Source organism: Cherax quadricarinatus, chromosome 15 (assembly GCF_038502225.1).
Source record: "Cherax quadricarinatus isolate ZL_2023a chromosome 15, ASM3850222v1, whole genome shotgun sequence".
NCBI lineage: Eukaryota > Metazoa > Arthropoda > Malacostraca > Decapoda > Parastacidae > Cherax > Cherax quadricarinatus.
Window position 1 is genome coordinate 11,059,153 of NC_091306.1, and position 23,109 is coordinate 11,082,261.

The 23,109-nt window shown below is 38.0% G+C and overlaps 1 protein-coding gene across 6 annotated transcripts in view; it reads right to left on the bottom strand.

The window, feature by feature from the left end:
- The window catches only part of vari (MAGUK p55 subfamily member vari), a 344,145-nt gene that overhangs the window by 56,793 nt on the left and 264,243 nt on the right, over positions 1–23,109 (bottom strand). For all 6 annotated transcript variants that reach the window (XM_070085146.1, XM_070085147.1, XM_070085149.1 and 3 more), the window contains 2 exons: positions 19,957–20,073; positions 1,755–1,916 (listed from right to left, as the gene is read on the bottom strand). In XM_070085146.1, the coding sequence (XP_069941247.1) occupies positions 1,755–1,916; positions 19,957–20,073 (279 nt within the window). The remainder of the gene's footprint in view (positions 1–1,754; positions 1,917–19,956; positions 20,074–23,109) is intronic.

Below are 23,109 nucleotides of genomic sequence, written 5' to 3' on the forward strand. Positions count from 1 at the left end.
AACCACAAACTTCTGCCCCACATTCTAATACTGCATTTTTAAAACTATTCCAACCCTCTTCAACCCCCCACTACTCATCTATTATATAGTATTATTATATATTATTATTATTATTATATATTATTATCATTATTATTATTATAATGGGGAAGTGCTTGTAGGAGGGAGGGGATGGAAGGTATTCAGGCTTAATTTAGGGAACTGAAACAGATCCAATTCCCTAGATCAAGAGCCCCTCACCATGTATGTACTACTACTAATAATAAAAATTATCATAACAACAACAATAATAATAATAATAATAACAACAGTAAGAAGAAACTTCAAAAGGCTGCCAGTAGCTGGTGCCACCATCAGCAAAACATTGGTAACCACTACTTTTCACCTGTCTAGACTTAAGTAGTCTATATGTATTAGATTAAGCCTGCCTGAAATGCCTAGACATGATAATGGCTTTCTTTGCTCCAATCATATTATGTAACACACACTGTAACCTTTGTAGAAAAATAAATATTTTATTTATTTATTTAAGGAACCTCCCTTGAGGGGGAAATACGTATCCTGAAATTTCGTTCATATCCAGAAGCAAAAAATCAACCAAATGACAATTTGTATCGTGAAAAGTTCACATAGTGGGGCTTTCGCAAGCCGAGGTTCCGCTGTATTGAGTTTCGGTCATAATCTGAAATGTCCGTATTAGCGGAATGCCATAAGGTGAAACACCATAAAGCAGGGCCCTACTGTATTCATCATTTGCTTCTGGCCTGCATGAAAGTGTAGTCAATTGTAATGCCTTTATTGTAATGAGTTTATGTGTATATTATTTAATAAATGTGAAAAACTTAAATGTGTATAACTGACCAAAATTTCCTGTCAGTGAATGACGTACTGATGCTGACAAGGATACCGAGGTCTAGTTCACAAAACAATAAATATTTAATTGCTGAACTTGGCAATGTGATTTACTCACCAATTTGAGTTTATAGAATGACTCGGTACCTGGTCCACCACCCAACCATCTCTTTGAGTGGCCAACACTACATCCCTCAACAAAGAAAACTGAAAACTTGCCAGAGCACTAAATTTTTAGTTTGGCTTTCTTATCCAAAAATAATGTCAATATTATAATCATTAGGATGCACTAAAACTACTAGCAGTGGTTATACAAGGCCAGGGAAATAGGAGGCAATCATGTTTGATCCTAGAGGGATGGATAGGCATAATTCCTTAGATCATAAACCCCTCACTAGCATCAAGGCACCCCTTAAAAGAAAACTAATGTAAATTACCTAAAATAACAGGTAAACCTATTACAGAAGTAACCTGCACATAGGAGAAAGAAACTTACGATGTTTTGGTTCGACTTGGACCATTAACTAGTCACACACAGCACGAAGGTAGGGAGCCAGTATATACGTATATGAAAGGGAGGCGGGGACAGGAGAAGAGAGGTAAACCCAACTGCTGGAAGTCAAATAGCGCTGACAAATTCTGTTTTTGTCGAGACCTTTTGCCATAAATCTTCTGCCATATCATGTTACTCAAAACTGGTTACTGATGTTACAATACACTCCCACTATTAAACGAAGCTTTATATGAAGAAACAGTGGATAGTATTTCTCTAATAGTTTTGCTTAATAACTATTTACTATTTTCAATAATTAGCTGATGAAATTTTAGTCAAGAATGACATACTAGATCAGCAGCTTTGATGTGAAAGACAGCACTTTGGAAAGAAATTTGTAAATACTAACCCTCGTGCCACAAATACCAATCTTGTGTACGTAATCATGTTCTTGTCTTACAAAAGCCTTGCGTCGTTCTTCTAGTTCTTGGGAGGGAATGAGGCCAGTACGCTTATTAACTGATCCTACCAATTGTGCCTGCCACCAATTGGGGTCAGACTGATCTACAATCTGCAACACAAAGCATACAGGATGATTAACACACTGAAAATGAAAAGTGTACAGTAGGCATGAAATTCTAATATTAACAGTTCTAAAAATGAAGCCACCTCAAATACTTTATTCTTGCTGATTTCCTGGAAACAATGAAATGAAAGCGTTAGTAGTATAGTTTGAAGCTTAATTACAGTATAATTTATTAATAACGACAATTAAGTGTCAAGATCACGAATAATGAAGTAAAGCTAGGAAGAGGTGCGGCAGAGATATGCAGTGATTAGCCATGTGCATTACCTGGAGTTTACGTGGAGAAAGTTCCGGGGGTCAACACCCCCACGGCCCGGTCTGTGACCAGGCCTCATGGTGGATCAGGGAATGATCAACCAGGCTGTTACTGCTGGCTGCACGCAATCCAACGTACAAGCCACAGCCCGGCTGGTCAGGTACCGACTTTAGGTGCTTGTCCAGTGCCTGCTTGAAGACAGCCAGGGGTCTATTGGTAATCCCCCTTATGTATGCTGGGAGGCAGCTGAACAGTCTTGGGCCCCTGACACTTACTGTGTTGTCTCTTAACGTGCTAGTGACACCCCTGCTTTTCGTTGGGGAAATGTTGCATCGTCTGCTGAGTCTTTTGCTTTCACAGTGAGTAATTTTCGTGTGCAAGTTTGGTACTACTCCCTCTAGGATTTTCCAGGTGTATATAATCATGTATCTCTCCCACCTGCATTCCAGGGAATACAGGTTCAGGAACTTCAAGAGCTCCCAGTAATTGAGGTGTTTTATCTCCGTTATGCATGCCGTGAAGGTTCTCTGTGCATTATCTAGGTAAACAATTTCACCTGCCTTGAAAGGTGCTGTTAGCGTGCAGCAATATTTCAGTCTAGATAGAACAAGCGACCTGAAGAATGTCATCATGGGCTTGGCATCCCTAGTTTTGAAGGTTCTCATTATCCATCCTGTCATTTTTCTAGCAGATGCGATTGATACAATGTTATGATCCTTGAAGGTGAGATCCTCCAACATTATCACTCCCAGGTCTTTGATGTTAGTTTTTCGCTCTATTTTGTGGCTGGAATTTGTTTTATACTCTGATGAAGTTTTAATTTGCTCATGTTTACCATATCAGAATAATCAAAATTTCTCATCATTGAACTTCATATTGTTTTCTGCAGCCCACTGAAAAATTTGGCTGATGTCCACCTGAAGCCTTGCAGTGTCTGCAATGGAAGACACTGTCATGCAGATTCGGGTGTCATCTGCAAAGGAAGACATGGTGCAGTGGCTGACATCCTTGTCTATGTCAGATATGAGGATGAGAAACAAGATGGGAGCGAGTACTGTGCCTTGCGGAACAGAGCTTTTCACCGTAGCCGCCTCAGACTTTACTCTGTTGACTACTACTCTTTGTGTTCTGTTTGTGAGGAAATTATAGATCCATCTACCAACTTTTCCTGTTATTCCTTTAGCACGCATTTTGTGCACTATTACGCCATGGTCACACTTGTTGAAGGCTTTTGCAAAGTCTTTGTATATTACATCTGTATTCTTTTTGTATTCTAGTGCATCTAGGACCTTGTCGTAGTGGTCCAGTAGTTGGGACAGACAGGAGCGACCTGCTTTAAACCCATGTTGCCCTGGGTTGTGTAATTGATGGGTATCTAGATGGGTGGCGATCTTGCTTCTTAGGACCCTTTTAAAGATTTTTATGATATGGGATGTTAGTGCTATTGGTCTGTAGTTCTTTGCTATTGCTTTACTGCCCCCTTTATGGAGTGGGGCTATGTCTGTTGTTTTTAGTAACTGTGGGACAACCCCAGTGTCCATGCTCCCTCTCCATAGGATGTTAAAAGCACGTGATAGGGGCTTCTTGCAGTTCTTGATGAACACGGAGTTCCATGAGTCTGGGCCTGGGGGCAGAGTGCATGAGCATGTCATTTATCGCCTGTTCGAAGTCATTTGGCATCAGGATAACATCAGATAGGCTTGTGTTTACCAAATTCTGTGACTTTCCCATAAATATGAAAGCAATTATTCAATTGTTAAATTTTCAAGAGCATTATTAGTTTTAACATGTCCAATAATTTTCAAGGGGAAAGTGGAAAAGAATTCTTCCTCAGTAAGCAATGCACACGGTAAGAGGCAACTAAAATTCCGGGAGAAAGGAGCTAGTAACCCCTTCTCCCGTATACATTACTAAATTTAAAAAGAAAAACTTCCGTTTTCCTTTTGGGTCACCCTGCTTCAGTGGGATATGGCCGGTTTGTTAAAAACAAAAAAGTCCAATAATGAATAAAGAATAAAAGGGCACAATACTGTAACTGGAACAATACCCAAATAACCCATATACAGTGGACCCTCAACCAGCGATGGCATCGATTAACGATAAATCTGACTAGCGATACATTTTAACGCAAAAATTTTGCCTCGACTAGCGCTTAAAAACCCGACCAGCGCTATTCGTTCCATACGAGATGCGTCCATTTTGGCCTGAGCGCGCCTCACTTGTCCCGTGGGTGCCAGTGTTTACAAGCCAGCCACCGCGGTTGCTTCCAAACATACAACTGGAACATTTCATATTATCACAGCCTTTGTAGTGATTGCACCTGCAAAATAAGTCACCATGGGCCCCAAGAAAGCTTCTAGTGCCAACCCTACAGCAAAAAGGGTGAGAATTACTATGGAGATGAAGAAAGAGATCATTGCTAAGTATGAAAGTGGAGTGCGTGTCTCTGAGCTGGTCAGGTTGTATAATAAACCCAATCAACCATCGCTACTATTGTGGGCAAGAAAACGGCAATCAAGGAAGCTGTTCATGCAAAAGGTGCAACTATGTTTTCGAAACTGAGATCGCAAGCGGCAGAAGATGTTGAGAGACTCTTATTGGTGTGGATAAACGAGAAACAGATAGCAGGAGATAGCATCTCTCAAGCGATCATATGTGAAAAGGCTAGGAAGTTGCATGACGATTTAATTAAAAAAATGCCAGCAACTAGTGATGTGAGTGAATTTAAGGCCAGCAAAGGTTGGTTTGAGAGATTTAAGAAGCGTAGTGGCATTCATAGTGTGATAAGGCATGGTGAGGCTGCCAGTTCGGACCACAAAGCGGCTGAAAAATATGTGCAGGAATTCAAGGAGTACATAGACAGTGAAGGACTGAAACCTGAACAAGTGTTTAATTGTGACGAAACAGGCCTGTTTTGGAAGAAAATGCCAAGCAGGACCTACATTACTCAGGAGGAATAGGCACTCCCAGGACATAAGCCTATGAAAGACAGGCTTACTCTGTTGATGTGTGCCAATGCTAGTGGTGATTGCAAAGTGAAGCCTTTATTGGTGTATCACTCTGAAACTCCCAGAGTGTTCAGAAAAAACAATGTCGTCAAGGCTAATTTGTGTGTGCTGTGGAGGGCAAACAGTAAGGCATGGGTCACTAGGGACTTTTTCTATGACTGGTTACACCATGCATTTGCCCCCAATGTGAAAAATTACCTAATTGAAAACAAATTAGACCTTAAATGCCTCCTGGTATTAGACAATGCTCCTGGTCATCCTTCAGACTTGGCAGAGCGGCTTTCTAGGGACATGAGCTTCATTAAGGTGAAGTTTTTGCCTCCTAATACCACTCCTCTCCTGCAGCCCATGGACCAGCAGGTCATTTCCAACTTCAAGAAACTGTACACAAAAGCTATGTTTGAAAGGTGCTTTGTAGTGACCTCAGAAACTCAACTGACTCTAAGAGAGTTTTGGAAAGATCATTTTACCATCCTCAATTGTGTAAACATTATAGGTAAGGCTTGGGAGGAAGTGACTAAGAGGACCTTGAACTCTGCTTGGAAAAAACTGTGGCATTGGGGAAGTCCTAGGGGTTGGAGGTTAGTGGGGAGAATGTGGAAAAGCTGGTGGAGGAGGACAATGAAGAACTAACCACTGACGAGCTGCTAGATCATCTTGAACAGCAAGAGGGCAGACCTGAGGAAACTGCTTCGGAGGAGGGGATAGAGAACTTGAAGAAGTTGCCTACTTCTAAGATTAAGGAAATGTGTGCAAAGTGGCTTGAAGTGCAAACCTTTTTTAATGAAAATCACCCTGACACAGCTACTGCAAGCTGTGTTGGCAACCTGTACACTGACAATGTTGTGAACCACTTTAGGAAAGTCATAAAGGAACGAGAGGTACAGGTATCTATCGACAGATATGTTGTGCGACAGAAGTCCAGTGACTCTGAAGCTGGTCCTAGTGGCATTAAAAGAACAAGGGAAGTAACAACAGAAAAAGACTTGCTACCTCAAGTGCTAATGGAAAGGGATTCCCCTTCTAAACACTAAGAAGATCAATGGTCTCCCATCCTCCCATCCCATCAATCATCACCAGATCTTCAATAAAGGCAAGTGTCATGTAACTGTGCATGTCTTCTTCAGTTTGTGTGTTTTTTTTTTTTTTTTTCAACAAGTCGGCCGTCTCCCACCAAGGCAGGGTGACCCAAAAAAGAAAGAAAATCCCCAAAAAGAAAATGCTTTCATCATCATTCAACACTTTCACCACACTCACACATAATGACTGTTTTTGCAGAGGTGCTCAGAATACAATAGTTTAGAAGCATATACGTATAAAGATACACAACATATTCCTCCAAACTGCCAATATCCCAAACCCCTCCTTTAAAGTGCAGGCATTGTACTTCCCATTTCCAGGACTCAAGTCCGACTATATGAAAATAACCGGTTTCCCTGAATCCCTTCACTAAATATTACCCTGCTCACACTCCAACAGATCGTCAGATCCCAAGTACCATTCGTCTCCATTCACTCCTATCTAACACGCTCACGCAAGCTTGCTGGAAGTCCAAGCCCCTTGCCCACAAAACCTCCTTTACCCCCTCTCTCCAACCCTTTCAAGGATGACCCCTACCTCGCCTTCCTTCCCCTATAGATTTATATGCTTTCCATGTCATTCTACTTTGATCCATTCTCTCTAAATGACCAAACCACCTCAACAACCCCTCTTCTGCCCTCTGACTAATACTTTTATTAACTCCACACCTTTTCCTAATTTCCACACTCCGAATTTTCTGCATAATATTTACACCACACATTGCCCTTAGACAGGACATCTCACAAATAACCCGCACATAAAAGAGAGAAGCTTACGACGACGTTTCGACGTGCGGGTTATTTGTGTATTGTTCCAGTCACGGTATTGTGCCTTTTTGTTATTTATTTACAGGACATCTCCACTGCCTCCAACCGTCTCCTCGCTGCTGCATTTACCACCCAAGCTTCACACCCATATAAGAGTGTTGGTACTACTATACTTTCATACAATCCCTTCTTTGCCTCCATAGATAATGTTTTTTGACTCCACATATACCTCAATGCACCACTCACCTTTTTTCCCTCATCAGTTCTATGATTAACCTCATCCTTCATAAATCCATCCGCCGACACGTCAACTCCCAAGTATCTGAAAACATTCACTTCTTCCATACTCCTCCTCCCCAATTTGATATCCAATTTTTCTTTATCTAAATCATTTAATACCCTCATCACCTTACTCTTTTCTATGTTCACTTTCAACTTTCTACCTTTACACACATTCCCAAACTCATCCACTAACCTTTGCAATTTTTCTTTAGAATCTCCCATAAGCACAGTATCATCAGCAAAAAGTAACTGTGTTAATTCCCATTTTGAATTTGATTCCCCATAATTTAATCCCACCCCTCTCCCGAACACCCTAGCATTTACTTCTTTTACAACCCCATCTACAAATATATTAAACAACCATGGTGACATTACACATCCCTGTCTAAGACCTACTTTTACCGGGGAGTAGTCTCCCTCTCTTCTACACACCCTAACCGGAGCCTCACTATCCTCATAAAAACTCTTTACAGCATTTAGTAACTTACCACCTATTCCACATACTTGCAACATCTGCCACATTGCTCCCCTATCCACTCTATCATATGCCTTTTCTAAATCCATAAATACAATAAAAACTTCCCTACCTTTATCTATATACTGTTCACATATATGCTTCAATGTAAACACTTGATCTACACATCCCCTACCCACTCTGAAACCTCCTTGCTCATCCGCAATCCTACATTCTGTCTTGCCTCTAATTCTTTCAATTATAACCCTACTGTACACTTTTCCTGGTATACTCAATAATTATTATTATTATAATCAAAAAGAAGCGCTAAGCCACAAGGGCTATACAGCGGTATACTCAATAAACTTATTCCTCTATAATTTTTACAATCTCTTTTGTCCCCTTTCCCTTTATATAAAGGGACTATACATGCTCTCCGCCAATTCCTAGGTACCTTCCCCTCTTTCATACATTTATTAAACAAAAGTACCAACCACTCCAACACTATATATCCCCCTGCTTTTAATATTTCTGTCATGATCCCATCAGTTCCAGCTGCTTTACCCCCTTTCATTCTACATAATGCCTCTCGTACCTCCCCCACACTTACATTCTGCTCTTCTTCACTCCTAAAAGATGGTATACCTCCCTGACCAGTGCATGAAATTACCGTCTCCCTTTCTTCCTCAACATTTAAAAGTTCCTCAAAATATTCTCGCTATCTACCTAATACCTCCCTCTCCCCATCTACTAACTCCCCTACTCTGTTTTTAACTGACAAATCCATACTTTCCCTAGGCTTTCTTAACTTATTTAACTCACTCCAAAATTTTTTCTTATTTTCATTAAAATTTCTTGACAGTGCCTCTCCCACTCTATCATCTGCTCTCCTTTTGCACTCTCTCACCACTCTCTTCACCCTTCTTTTACTCTCCATATACTCTGCTCTTCTTATAACACTTCTGCTTTGTAAAAACCTCTCATAAGCTAACTTTTTCTCTTTTATCACACCCTTTACTTCATCATTCCACCAATCACTCCTCTTTCCACCTGCCCCCACCCTCCTATAACCACAAACTTCTGCCCCACATTCTAAATACTGCATTTTTAAAACTATTCCAACCCTCTTCAACCCCCCCACTACTCATCTTTGCACTAGCCCACCTTTCTGCCAACAGTCGCTTATATCTCCCCCGAACTTCCTCCTCCCTTAGTTTATACACTTTCACCTCCCTCTTACTTGTTGTTGCCACCTTCCTCTTTTCCCATCTACCTCTTACTCTAACTGTAGCTACAACTAAATAATGATCCGATATATCAGTTGCCCCTCTATAAACATGTACATCCTGTGTGGTAAAAAATTTTTTTTTTCAATACTTTGGGGTGTCTTGCACGGATTAATTTGATTTCCATTATTTCTTATGGGGAAAATTAACTTGACTAACGATTATTTTGATTAACGATGAGCTCTCAGGAACGGATTAATATCGCTGGTTGAGGGTCCGCTGTACAGGAGAATGAAACTTATGACGACGTTTCAGTCATCATAAGTCACGGACCATTATCTAGTCACACAGAAGTGCAAAAGGAAGGGAGCCAGTTGAAATAAAGGATAGGAATGTAATTTATAAACAGAAAAGGCAGAGAAATAACAGGTTCGAGGATGCACTAAGCCAACCACACTCACCCTGACAAAACACATTGTGGAAGTGAAAGAAAACACCGTCGGGGCTAACAAATAAATGTACAAAAATTTTTGCCAAATAATTACAATCGCAATCTAAAAAAGAAAACTGCCAACTGAGATAAAAACCTATGGTTTAAAGCTGTGATGAAAAAGGACATTTTTCATGAGCTCTCTCTCAAACTTCCATCACATATCCTGTAGTATACAGATGAACTCCAAAATTCATGTGCTTCATAATCAGCATGATTTTATTACACACTACAATGCTTTTACTGAAGGCCATTACATGGATAGCTTGGATTATTTATGCTTTCATGGTAGCCACTGTATTTTTTTCTTGATTCATGACCTCTAAATTCCAAGCTAACCACAGGATTTCATTCTTTTTTAAGAATGTCACTATTAAGTATTTCAGAGCAACTTTAAAGAAAATTTGTATTCGCAAAAACATTTAAATCATTCAACATGAAAAATTTCCTATTATACTGTATGCAGCATCAAGATTAACATCAACTTCAGCAAGTTAACACTCATAAATTACTGATTCATCTGTAAACCACAAACTCATTTTAGGTTTAATTTCAAGTTAAATTATAATTTTTTTCTGGACAATATATAGATGATTTGCTGAACCCCTTCCAGCAATTCTCAAATAGTGGACCACTGGTACTTACTCTTGGGGACTGTGAGCCAGATAAACCTTGAACGACTAGGAAATCTGGTAAACTGATTTCTCTATCTGTGAGACACCGCTTCAAATGAACTTGAACCAAACTATCCTTTCCATTAAACCTTAACACTTTATTACTGGTTTCTCCAAGGCTTGTTTATAGGCAAAATAGCAAGAATCTTTCTTATGCAGAGAGTGCAAATTAATGAGACTAATTTGACAATACTTAAGATTTCAGAATGCTTTTTATAACTGTTCTTTTAAGCCTTTGACTGTGTCTCCTGGTGTCACAAAATTTAAAAAAAAAAAAAAAAAAAAAAAATCTTATGAAATGATAGAGAATCTTTTCCCGGTTGTAATGACACAAAAAAAACGAAATTTGATAGAAAACTGACGGAATTACGCTCTCGTGAAGTTAGCGACCTCAGCGATATTTACAAATTGGCGATTTTGCCTACTTTGAGCCTTATTTTCGGCTAATTCCATTGTTCCAGTCGACCAAACTCATAGCTATTTCTTTAGAACTCCGTTTTTTCTATCGATTGAGTACAAGAAACTGCCCATTTACCGATTTCAACTACCCAATAACGTGATCAGAAATTTGCAATTTGGCCAATTTCACGAAAATTAAAAAATATGACAATTTCAAAATAAGGTCCAGAATGAACAATGCAGACATTCCTGGCTCCAAAATAACATTTTCTTTGTTCATCAGTCATGTCTCCAGGCCCCTCTGATATTACTCTTGCTTTCTATTATGAATTTTTATTCAAATAAAAAATAGAAGATTTACTGTTATGCAGACTACTGCAATACTGTAATAATTGTACAAATAATGTTAACCCATTCATGACTGCATATTAGAATGGCTAGTTGGAGATTTATTGGACAATGACATAATTTGTTTACTTTTGAACATTGGCAAAAATCAAACATTTCTCCTACTTTGAGCTCTAATTCCAGGTTCTTTTTATAGTAAAACCAACTCTATTTCTACAATATGTTTTCCATTCTATCAAATGAGACCAAGAAAACGGGAATACAACCATAAATACTCTACGAAAATAGACCACAAAGTCGACATTTTAATAAAAAAAAAAAAAGGATTGAAGTTTTTTTTTTTCATTATGCACTGCGTGCTCCAGGATTTTTTTTATATGGTGCACACTGACCACACAGACCCAGTCTCTCACATGTGGGCCTACCAGCTATCTCCTGCTTGATTTGAAGCCGCTAGAATTTATGAGTATATATACGTCAAACACGGCACCTTGTAAGACGTATATATACGACCAAAACAGTCAAAGGGTTAATGCCCAATTTTCTTGAAGAACTCCATTTCTTTATGAGCAAACTAGGGATCGAAATAAGTGGTATGTGAGTACCTGGTGTGTACCTACCTCTCATTTTCCAATTTTTAATGTTCAATTTCACTGCTAATGGAAACATTCTGCTATTATTTGATGCCTCTATGGTAAAAATCTACAATGCTGTACTGTATTTTATTTTTTTAAATCAGTGATGGAAATGGGGAATGGGAGATTTACGTAGGTACATGATCATATGTACCTGTGTACATATGATCATGTACCTGTGTACACGATCATATGCTTGAACTAATATATTTGGAGCTCGAAAAAATGAAATTTCCCTGGGACTTTTCATAGACCTACAAACAGTTTTTGATACATTTGAACATGACCTACTGCACCAAAAACTTGAACATTATGGGGTCAGAGGACACTATCTTGATTACTTAAAATCTTAGCAATAGAATGAGTAAGTATACACATATAGCACTAATTCCACTACACAACCTATTCTTGTTGGAGTCCCACAGGGTAGTGTCTTTGGCCCACTTCTCTTTCTCATTTATATCAATGACCTCCCAAAAACATCTAAACTCCTTAAACCCATTTTATTTGCAGATGACACTACCTAAGTCTTCTTTCACCCAAACCCATCTATACTAACAGACACTAAATTACGAACTACAGCCTCTCCTCACTTAGCAACGTACTCATTTATCGATGCCTCGAGCTTACAACGGGCTCTGACCAGTTTGCATACCTAAATACTGTATATTAGAGCTGATTTCCTCTGTTCTGTTTATTGCAATATACAGTACACTACTGTATAAACATTTAAAAATATACCAGAAATGTTATAAATAGTGCAAAAGTGACATTAAAACAATATCAAAGATGGTTGACACCCTCTACCATTATAGTATGCTCCTCACTTAGCGACAAATTCATTTACCAACGTGGTCTTAGGAACGGAACTCCGTCGTTAAGTGAGGAGAGGCTGTACTAAAGATATCTACTTGGATGACTACCAACAAACTTACACTCAATATAGACAAAAACTACTTCATGCTGTTTGGAAACAGAGCTTCAAATGTACAGCTAAACATACTGATAAATGGTTCACCCATTTCAAAACACACACGGCAAATTTCTAGGTCTCCACCTTGACTGCAGTCTCAAATTCCAGATCCACATACAGCAAATATCCAAGAAAGTCTCCAAACCAGTAAGCATCCTTTCAAAGATACGGTACTATGTACCCCAAATGGTTCTTCTTGCCCTTTACCACTCTCATTTACCCTTACCTGCTTCGTATGGGTCAGTAGGCCTGTTGCAATATTCCTTCTTTCTTATGTTCTTACCTCACCTATGGTATTTGTGCATGGGGCTCAACCACAGCAAATCACCTTAAACCTTTAATTAACCCTGCTGTACTAAGGCTTACGAGCCAGTGTTGGTGCCATAGTACTGCGCCAAAACTCTAGCGGCTTCAGATATAGCAGGAGAAAGCTGGTAGACCTACATGTAAGAGAATGGATCTGCGTTGTCAGTGTGCGCAGTATAAAAAAAAATTAGGGCACCCGCACTGCACTGTGGGAACGCCATTTCAGTAGTCCTTGTTTACCATGCCTTGTGGTAAGAATTATCTCACTCCCTGGCGAATTTAGGACTCTTCTCTTCCCAAGTGATAGTTCTAACAAAGATGGAAGTGTCAGTGAAGATGAATTTCATGGTTTTGAGGAGTTTGTGACCGAAAGCATGCCCAGGATACCAGATACAGAGAGTGAAAAGGCACAAATCACTCTTTGATATCCCTCATGTCCATCTCTATGCAAAAATGCTATGCACATAAAGGGCCTGAAGATCTGGAATGCATTGCCTGAACATACTAAAGGGCCCCTGCCTGTAAATCAATTTAAGATTCTACTTAGAAATCACCTCATCACCCAAAATTAACCATACAAACACTTTACTTAACACCTACCAGTTACTCAAAAAACTCCTAAATAATTTATGATTGCTCAATTATTTGATCATTTACTTCAAACTTAAATTTTTTTCAATTTCATTATTGTATATTGTGTTTGATGACTGCTCAACTATTTATTCACTACTTCAAACTTAAAATTGTTTCACTTTTATTGTTTTAAATTGTGCTAAATTGTATTACAGTGGAACCTCTACTTACAAATTTAATACATTCCATGACCTTGCTCACATCTCGATTTACTCATTTGTTGAGTCAATTTTCCTCGTTTAAATTAAGTGAAATGGAATTAATCCATTCCAGTGGAATTCCTGGCACAACAAAATACTTCAGTACAGTGGAACCTCCACTTGCGAGTTTTTCAAATACGAACAGTCGATTGGTTGATTTTTTTTTTGCTTTCATGTGTGAGCGAAATTTCCATAAGCGAGCGGGCCTCAATGGAGTTTCCTTGACACTGGTGAGGGGCTCTTGCTCTTGATATACTGAATTGGATCTCATTTGTTTGTTTTTTTATTTATTTATTTATTTATTTAGAAATTTAGCATACAAACAGAGGTACAAAAAATACAGGTAAGAGCAGCATGCCAAAGCCACTTATATGCATAGCATTACGGGCTGGCTTAAAATTAACTTAAGATTAACTAAGCAATGATGAAATCAGTGATAATACATTATTGTAAACAGATAACTATAAAATACAAATGAGTATTACAAAGACAGGTCCTATGCTTGCATGCATAGAATGGAGTATTCTGTTAGGTAGTGTATTTAAAAAAAATAAAGTTAGGTTTAACATTTGTGTGATATAATTGTGAGTAACATTTAGGATATACAATTTATATGGTTCAGTTATTCAGTATTTATTTGGTTTTGAGTAAGTGAACTTTGAGAAGAGACTTGAATTTATAAACAGGTAGTGTTTCTTTTATATTTAAAGGTAATGAATTTCAGATTTTAGGGCCTTTTATGTGCATTGAGTTTTTGCATAGCGCGAGATGGACACGAGGAACATCAAAGAGTGATCTGTGCCTTGTATTATGGTCATGTGTTCTGTTGAGGTTGGCAAGGAGATGTTTGAGGGGAGGGTTAATATCAGAGTTAAGTGTTCTATGTATGTAATAAGTGCAATAATAAGTATGGATGTTTTGTATGGTGAGTAGGTTGAGTGTTTTGAATATTGGTGGAGTGTGCTGCCTGTAGTGAGAATTTGTTATCATTCTAACTGCAGCCTTTTGTTGGGTAATTAGTGGTCTGAGATGGTTAGTTGTTGTTGAGCCCCATGCACAAATTCCATAGGTGAGATAGGGGTAAATAAGAGAGTGATAAAGGGCCAGGAGGGCTGACTGTGGAACATAGTACCGTATCTTCAATAGTATGCCTACAGTCTTGGAAATTTTCTTAGAAATTTGTTGTATATGTGTATGAAATTTGAGTCTATTATCGAGGTGGATTCCTAAGAATTTTCCCTCTGTTAGCTTTGTGATAGGTGATCCGTTTATCGTTATGTTAAGAGGTACATCTGTAGCTCTGCTACCAAACTGAATGAAGTAGGTTTTGTCAATGTTTAGTGTAAGTTTGTTAGTCCTCATCCAGGTAGATATTTTCTGTAGTTCGGTGTTTACAGTATTGGCTAGCGTGACTGGGCTCGGGTGAGAGAAGACGTATGTGGTGTCATCTGCAAAAAGTGTGGGTTTGAGTAATTGCGAAGCATTTGGTAGGTCATTTATGTATAGGAGAAAGAGAAGAGGGCCAAGGACACTTCCCTGTGGGACACCAACTGTAATTGGTTGTGCGGAAGAGCTTGCCCCATTTGCGTACACATATTGGCTTCTGTTGCTGAGGTAAGACTTGAGGTAGTTGAGGGAGTGCCCTCTAATACCATAGTGTGACAATTTTACGTGGAGCAAGTCATGGTCAACTGTATCAAAAGCTTTACGTAAGTCAATGAAGATCCCCAGTAGGACTTCTTTTTTCTCTATTGCAGTGTATATATGTTCTAGCATGTGTATAATAGCATCATTAGTATTTTTATTAGGCCTGAATCCAAATTGGCAGGGGTTGAGAATGTTATGGGAGATGAGGTAGGAGTAGATTCGTTTATGAATTAATTTTTCGAAGATTTTTGAGAGAGGGTGTAAATTGGATATTGGCCTATAGTTATTCAACTCTGTTTGGTCTCCTCCTTTATGGATCGGGGTGACCCTTGCTATTTTGAGAACTGTAGGGAAGGTGGAGGATTCAATGGATTTGTTAAAGAGTGTTGCAATGATTGGTGATAGTACTTGTGATGCTTTTTTGTATATAAAGGGTGGTAAGGTATTTAAATCTCCTGCCTTGTTTTTCAGTGCGTTGATAATAAGGGAGACTTCGTATGGGTTAGTCGGAGCTAGGAACAGTGTGTTCGGGTAGTTGCCGGTGAGGTAGTCATTTGGTGGGGTATCTGAGCTTGGGATATTATTGGCAAGGTTTTGACCTATAGTGGAGAAGAAATCATTGAGTGTTTGCTGTTTCTGTTGGTGGGAGTTGGGGTTCATCTGATTTTGTTAATTTTATTTCGCTATGTCGTGATATCTTTTTTGTTCCCAGAATTTCTGATAGGGTCTTCCAGGTCTTTTTTATATCACCTCGTAAGTTGGATAATCTGTTCTCATAATACAATTTTTTTGCCCTTCTTATCAGGCTGGTTAGGATTGACGAGTAACGTTTTGTTTGGTCTCTGGTTATGTGACCCATTCTGTACTGTTTTTCATATCGGTGTTTTGTATTTATGGATTTGAGAATGCTGGGTGTTAGCCAGGGACTGTTCAGTCTCTTAGCTGTCATCTGTTTAGTTTTTTTAGGGCAGTGCTTGTTATAAAGGTATTGGGTCTTTTTTAGAAAATTATTAAAACATTCGTCAATATCTGTATAGATTTCTAGCTCAGTGTGCCAGTCAATGTTTGTTACTGCTGTTGTGAAGTTATTAATGGCTGCCTCATTGTGAAGTCTGAAGGTGACTTTAGTAGTGTCTTGGGGTATTTTACCAAGAGTTGTTATGAGGAAAGTAGGGTAGTGGTCTGTGGTATTATCTGTAATTATGCCTGATTTTAAAGGGGATATGGTGTTGGTCCAGTTGTTGGACTATCTTATTGAAACTTGGGCAATGTATGATGGAAAGATGCTTCTTAACATGCACCAAAAATGAAAGAAATCAGACCATAAATAATGGAGTTCACTTCTCAGCAATTAGCTGCCCCTTAGCAGTATTTTCATACGGTTTTTATGGTTGTATTCTCGTTTTTTGGTCTCATTTGATAGACTGGAAGATACATTACAGAAATAGATATGATTTTGATTGGTTTTAAGATGAAAAGTACCTCGAAACTGAGCTCAAAGTAGCAGAAATGTTTGATCCTTTGGCAGTGTTCAAGAGTAAATAAATGACATCATCGTCCAATACGTGTCCACCTGGCCAGTCTCATGCGCAGTCACAAGTGAGTTGACATTATTTATACAACTATTACAATAATGCAGTAGTTTGCATAACAGTAAATCTATTTTTTGTGTGAATAAAAATTCCAAATGGTAAGCAAGAGTATTATTATAAGAATATGTATGTACTAATTAATAATAATAATAATAATAATTTTAAATTTTAATGAAAATAAGAAAAAATTTTGGAGTGAGTTAAACAAGTTAAGAAAGCCTAGTGAAAATATGGATTTGTCAGTTAAAAACAGAGTAGGGGAGTTAGTAGATGGGGAGATGGAGGTATTGGGTAGATGGCGAGAATATTTTGAGGAACTTTTAAATGTTAAGGAAGAAACAGAAGCAGTAATTTCATGCACTGGTCAGGGAGGTATACCATCTTTTAGGAGTGAAGAAGAGCAGAATGTAAGTGTGGGGGAGGTACGTGAGGCATTACGTAAAATGAAAGGGGGTAAAGCAGCTGGAACTGATGGGATCATGACAGAAATGTTAAAAGCAGGGGGGGATATAGTGTTGGAGTGGTTGGTACTTTTGTTTAATAAATGTATGAAAGAGGGGAAGGTACCTAGGGATTGGCGGAGAGCATGTATAGTCCCTTTATATAAAGGGAAAGGGGACAAAAGAGACTGTAAAAATTATAGAGGAATAAGCTTACTGAGTATACCAGGAAAAGTGTACGGTAGGGTTATAATTGAAAGAATTAGAGGTAAGACAGAATGTAGGATTGCGGATGAGCAAGGAGGTTTCAGAGTGGGTAGGGGATGTGTAGATCAAGTGTTTACATTGAAGCATATATGTGAACAGTATTTAGATAAAGGTAGGGAAGTTTTTATTGCATTTATGGATTTAGAACAGGCATATGATAGAGTGGATAGAGGAGCAATGTGGCAGATGTTGCAAGTATATGGAATAGGTTGTAAGTTATTAAATGCTGTAAAGAGTTTTTATGAGGATAGTGAGGCTCAGGTTAGGGTGTGTAGAAGAGAGGGAGACTACTTCCCAGTAAAAGTAGGTCTTAGACAGGGATGTGTAATGTCACCATGGTTGTTTAATATATTTATAGATGGGGTTGTAAAGGAAGTAAATGCTAGGGTGTTCGGGAGAGGGGTGGGATTAAATTTTGGGGAATCAAATTCAAAATGGGAATTGACACAGTTACTTTTTGCTGATGATACTGTGCTTATGGGAGATTCTAAAGAAAAATTGCAAAGGTTAGTGGATGAGTTTGGGAATGTGTGTAAAGGTAGAAAGTTGAAAGTGAACATAGAAAAGAGTAAGGTGATGAGGGTGTCAAATGATTTAGATAAAGAAAAATTGGATATCAAATTGGGGAGGAGGAGTATGGAAGAAGTGAATGTTTTCAGATACTTGGGAGTTGACGTGTCGGCGGATGGATTTATGAAGGATGAGGTTAATCATAGAATTGATGAGGGAAAAAAGGTGAGTGATGCGTTGAGGTATATGTGGAGTCAAAAAACGTTATCTATGGAGGCAAAGAAGGGAATGTATGAAAGTATAGTAGTACCAACACTCTTATATGGGTGTGAAGCTTGGGTGGTAAATGCAGCAGCGAGGAGACGGTTGGAGGCTTTGGAGATGTCCTGTTTAAGGGCAATGTGTGGTGTAAATATTATGCAGAAAATTCGGAGTGTGGAAATTAGGAGAAGGTGTGGAGTTAATAAAAGTATTAGTCAGAGGGCAGAAGAGGGGTTGTTGAGGTGGTTTGGTCATTTAGAGAGAATGGATCAAAGTAGAATGACATGGAAAGCATATAAATCTATAGGGGAAGGAAGGCGGGGTAGGGGTCGTCCTCGAAAGGGTTGGAGAGAGGGGGTAAAGGAGGTTTTGTGGGCAAGGGGCTTGGACTTCCAGCAAGCGTGCGTGAGCGTGTTAGATAGGAGTGAATGGAGACGAATGGTACTTGGGACCTGACGATCTGTTGGAGTGTGAGCAGGGTAATATTTAGTGAAGGGATTCAGGGAAACCGGTTATTTTCATATAGTCGGACTTGAGTCCTGGAAATGGGAAGTACAATGCCTGCACTTTAAAGGAGGGGTTTGGGATATTGGCAGTTTGGAGGGATATGTTGTGTATCTTTATATGTGTATGCTTCTAGACTGTTGTATTCTGAGCACCTCTGCAAAAACAGTGATAATGTGTGAGTGTGGTGAAAGTGTTGAATGATGATGAAAGTATTTTCTTTTTGGGGATTTTCTTTCTTTTTTGGGTCACCCTGCCTCGGTGGGAGACGGCCGACTTGTTGAAAAAAAAAAAAAAAATAATAATAATATCCTAGGACATTTTTTTATTGAAACGCCCTGCAGATGAAAGTGTGACAAGCGTGGAGAAAAAGGCCCGCTCTCATCTTGAAATTTCGCTCGCATTTGGAAGCAAAAAACCAACTGAGCGACTGCTCTTATCTTGAAAAACTCGCATGTTGGGGCACTCGTAAGCAGAGGTTCCACTGTACTTCATATTGTAAATTGTGCTTGGTGATTGCTCAACTATTTAATCATTACTTCAAACTTAAAATTCTTTCAACTTCATTGTCTTAAATTGTGCTAAATTGTAATACTGTACTTTTTATATACTACATCAAAACTGTAATTATTCTCTACAGAACTTACTAAAGCTATATAGCATGAACTAGTTGAATATTCAATTTTCTTCTATTCACTGTAACTCACCTAATGACTATATTTAAAATTATAGCACTGTTATTGCCTTATTAATCTTAAGTTAGTCTTAAACTTGCCAGAAATGCTCTACATATAAAGGGGGTTTTGGTATATTTACCAAATTGTTACACTCCTTTAAGAATTCTTACTCAATTTCCAAAGTGTGTACCTACTTCTTAAAACCCATTTCTATCACTGGAGCAAACAACCTCAGTTGCAATTAAATTCTGGCATTTTTACACCTTTCCTGTGCTTTAAGACCAGCTTCATTTAAATAAAACACACTTTGACTGAATATAAAATGAAAACAAATTTGACTTTGCTGTGAAGGATAAAAGGATAATAGATTTCAATTTCAATTACGGTTACAATTACCTGTAATACATCACCCTTTTCAAATTTGAGGCCGATGTCTTGTGGAGACTGTGATGGGCAGGTTGGAAGGAGAGTGTCTTCAGCTGGATCATAGGAGTAGAGTGCTCGCATGTAACACTGTAAAGGCCATTATTCATCACTATTTACAAACTATGTTCTAAAAATATAAATGCCCAGTATAAAGCAAAATTTAAGAACAATTATACAATTATTATTTTTCCACAAGAGAACACGAAAGAAAAAATTAAGCAAAATAAAGATGCTGTATAATATAACTACTAGTTAAGATACCAGTAATAATGGCCTTAACCCCCATGCAACCAAATTATGATGAAAAGTTCAGAAAATTATAGCATAATTGCAATTCATTTATCAAAAAAAGTACAATAAACCCTCTCATAACATGACCCTACATAATGTTTTTTGTTTTGGTATATTGTCATTGTATTATTTCTTTCATAATGCTACAACACACTTACATAATCCCCAAGTCAGGCCTACAGATACGTGGATTCAGTGTTATTGTTTTGAGAGGGGTAAACAGCACCCCTCCTCTTTGCACCCACCCACAATGCCTACAGTTGCATTCTATGTGTCATGTGAGCTACTTATCCTGTTTTGATAATGCAATTTTGAATCTTTTTCATCACTCTGTTTTTTCTTTACCTCTTAGCCCCCAAGATTTAGATTTAGAATATTTTTAATCAGAGAGCCCATAGGATATACAACATTCTGAGCAAAACTTAAGTCTAGTTTTAAGAACTACATAGTTTGATTTATTATTCTTAAGTCTATACATAGTACCATATTAGCAGGAAGTTACAAAAACATACAGGATACAACATAATTCATAAAAAATAATAATTGTCTAGTTGTAAAAAAAGGCAAATGGATCTAATTTATGAAATTAAAATGCGATATAATGCAATATAATATAAAGTTTATTTCAGAAACACTGATATATGAAGTTAAGTACAATGACTTTTCTATGTATAACTCTTGGTACAACAGCTATGTCTAAATGAATGGAACTGAAATTTATAGTACAGTATATGGGAGTTTAAAAAAAAAAAAGTCAGAAACAAGAAATTCAGGAGTAATGGATAAAAGCTATATATATATATATATGAGGTTTTTTTTTTTACAAAGTACATACTGTATACGTATTGCATAAACCCTGAAAATGTAGGAGTTAAAAGTATAACTTACCGTATTTTAACCCTTTCAGGGTCCGTGCCGTAGATCTACGGCTTTACGTTGAGGGTCCAAACCGTAGATCTGTGCCATGAGCTCAACTCACTCTGATATGTTGTGAGCGGTAAATTTGGGCCTAGATATGATAGAATACATCTATGCAGTATGCGTGCACCACATAAAACAAATCCTGCAGTACACAGTGCATATGAGACCAAAAAAACCTGAGACCGTAATTTTCGATTAAAACAGCGACTTTCCAGTGTCTTTTCATGTTTTTTTATAGTTGTATTTGCAATTTCTTGGTCTCTTTTGATAGAATGGAAGATATATTACAGAAATAGAGATGATTTTGATTGGTTTTAGTACAGAAAATGGCTTGAAACTGAGCTCAAAGTAGCGAAAATGTTAGATTTTTGTCAATGTTCAAGAGTAAACAAATGACCTCGCATATTTAATACACGCCAGCTGGTGGGTCTAATATACATTTACAAATGTGCTTATATTATTTATATTAAAAATCAAAATGGAATTCATTTGTAAAGCCTGAAAACATAACTAATGAACAGAGGTAATGTTAGTTTAGTGACAGGAATGCCTGCCTTGTTTATTCTGGACCCTATTTTGAAATTGGAATATTTTGAATTTTGCATTAAATTGACCAAATTACCAATTTCCTATCACTTTATTTTGTAGTTGAAACAGTTGACTTGGCGATTTCTTGTGCTCAATCGATAAAATAGAAGTAATACTAGTGAAATAGCTAAGAATTTGGTTGACTGGAATAATGTAATTGGCCTAAAATGGGAGTCAAAGTCGGCAAAATGGCCGATTAGTAAATATCACTGACACATCAAAATTCGTGAGAGCATAATTTCGTCAATTTTCCGTCAAATTTCGTACTTTTTGTTTTATTTAGAAAAAGATTCTCTACTATTTTATAAGAATTTTTTTTTTTTTTTTTAAATTCTTGGACCCTGGTGCACACTTTGAAATTTGGCCTCTGGACCCTGAAAGGGTTAAAGCCCATTTATCGAGGGTTTAATGTACTAGTAATGCTGGAGGTGCCAAGAATGAGAATAAGCATGAATCTCTGATGGTAGTCATAAAAATGTGAAAAGCTTAGATATTCTCAGGGATGGTGCATGTGTAACTGATGCTAGCCACTTTTTTTTTATCCAAGACATTCTACCATCCTGCAACGAGTAGTGAAAAAGAATGCCAAAAAGATCTGCATGGCTAAATAAGACAGAAAAATTAGTGTGTAGACTGAGGAGTAAACAAGGAAAGGAACCCTGCTTAGTGCTCTGATAATAATCTATAAAACCCTATCCTACTATAAAACTGTGTGAGAATGACTCTAGAAATTGTAATGACACGATTGCAAACAAACCACAGTACAGGCAGGGATTGAACTCGCAACTAGTGGAGTTTTATGACTCACTAGCCAAGAGTTCAATCCCCGCCCGTACGTGAGAAGGAAGAATCTTTACAAATTATTCCTGAGGACTATCAGTCCTCACCAAGTATTTAATGCTGACAAGGCAGGGCTATGCTGGAAGCATATGCTATTAAAAATGTACATTAGCAAGGAAGAATAAAGTGCCCCTGGACTCAAGGCAGCTAAGGACTATGTTAGCTTGCTTCTGTGTGCAAATGTGGCTGGCAATTTCAAGTGCAAGCCTAAGTTGATTTATCATTCGGTTAAACCCTGTGAATTAAAATTACTTATTTAGCAGTCTAACAATTCAGCATGGATGACTAACAACCTGTTTGTTTAATAGTTCAAGCATCATTGTATTCCTTCAGTCAAGTCATACTGGACCTGGAAGAACCTTGGGTTCAAAGTTCTGCTCATGCTTGACAACTCCTGTAGTAATCCTCCAGTCTTGCAGTCTGTGCACCTAAATGTAAAGATTGCAGTTTTACCATCCAACACAATATCTTTGATATGGCCAC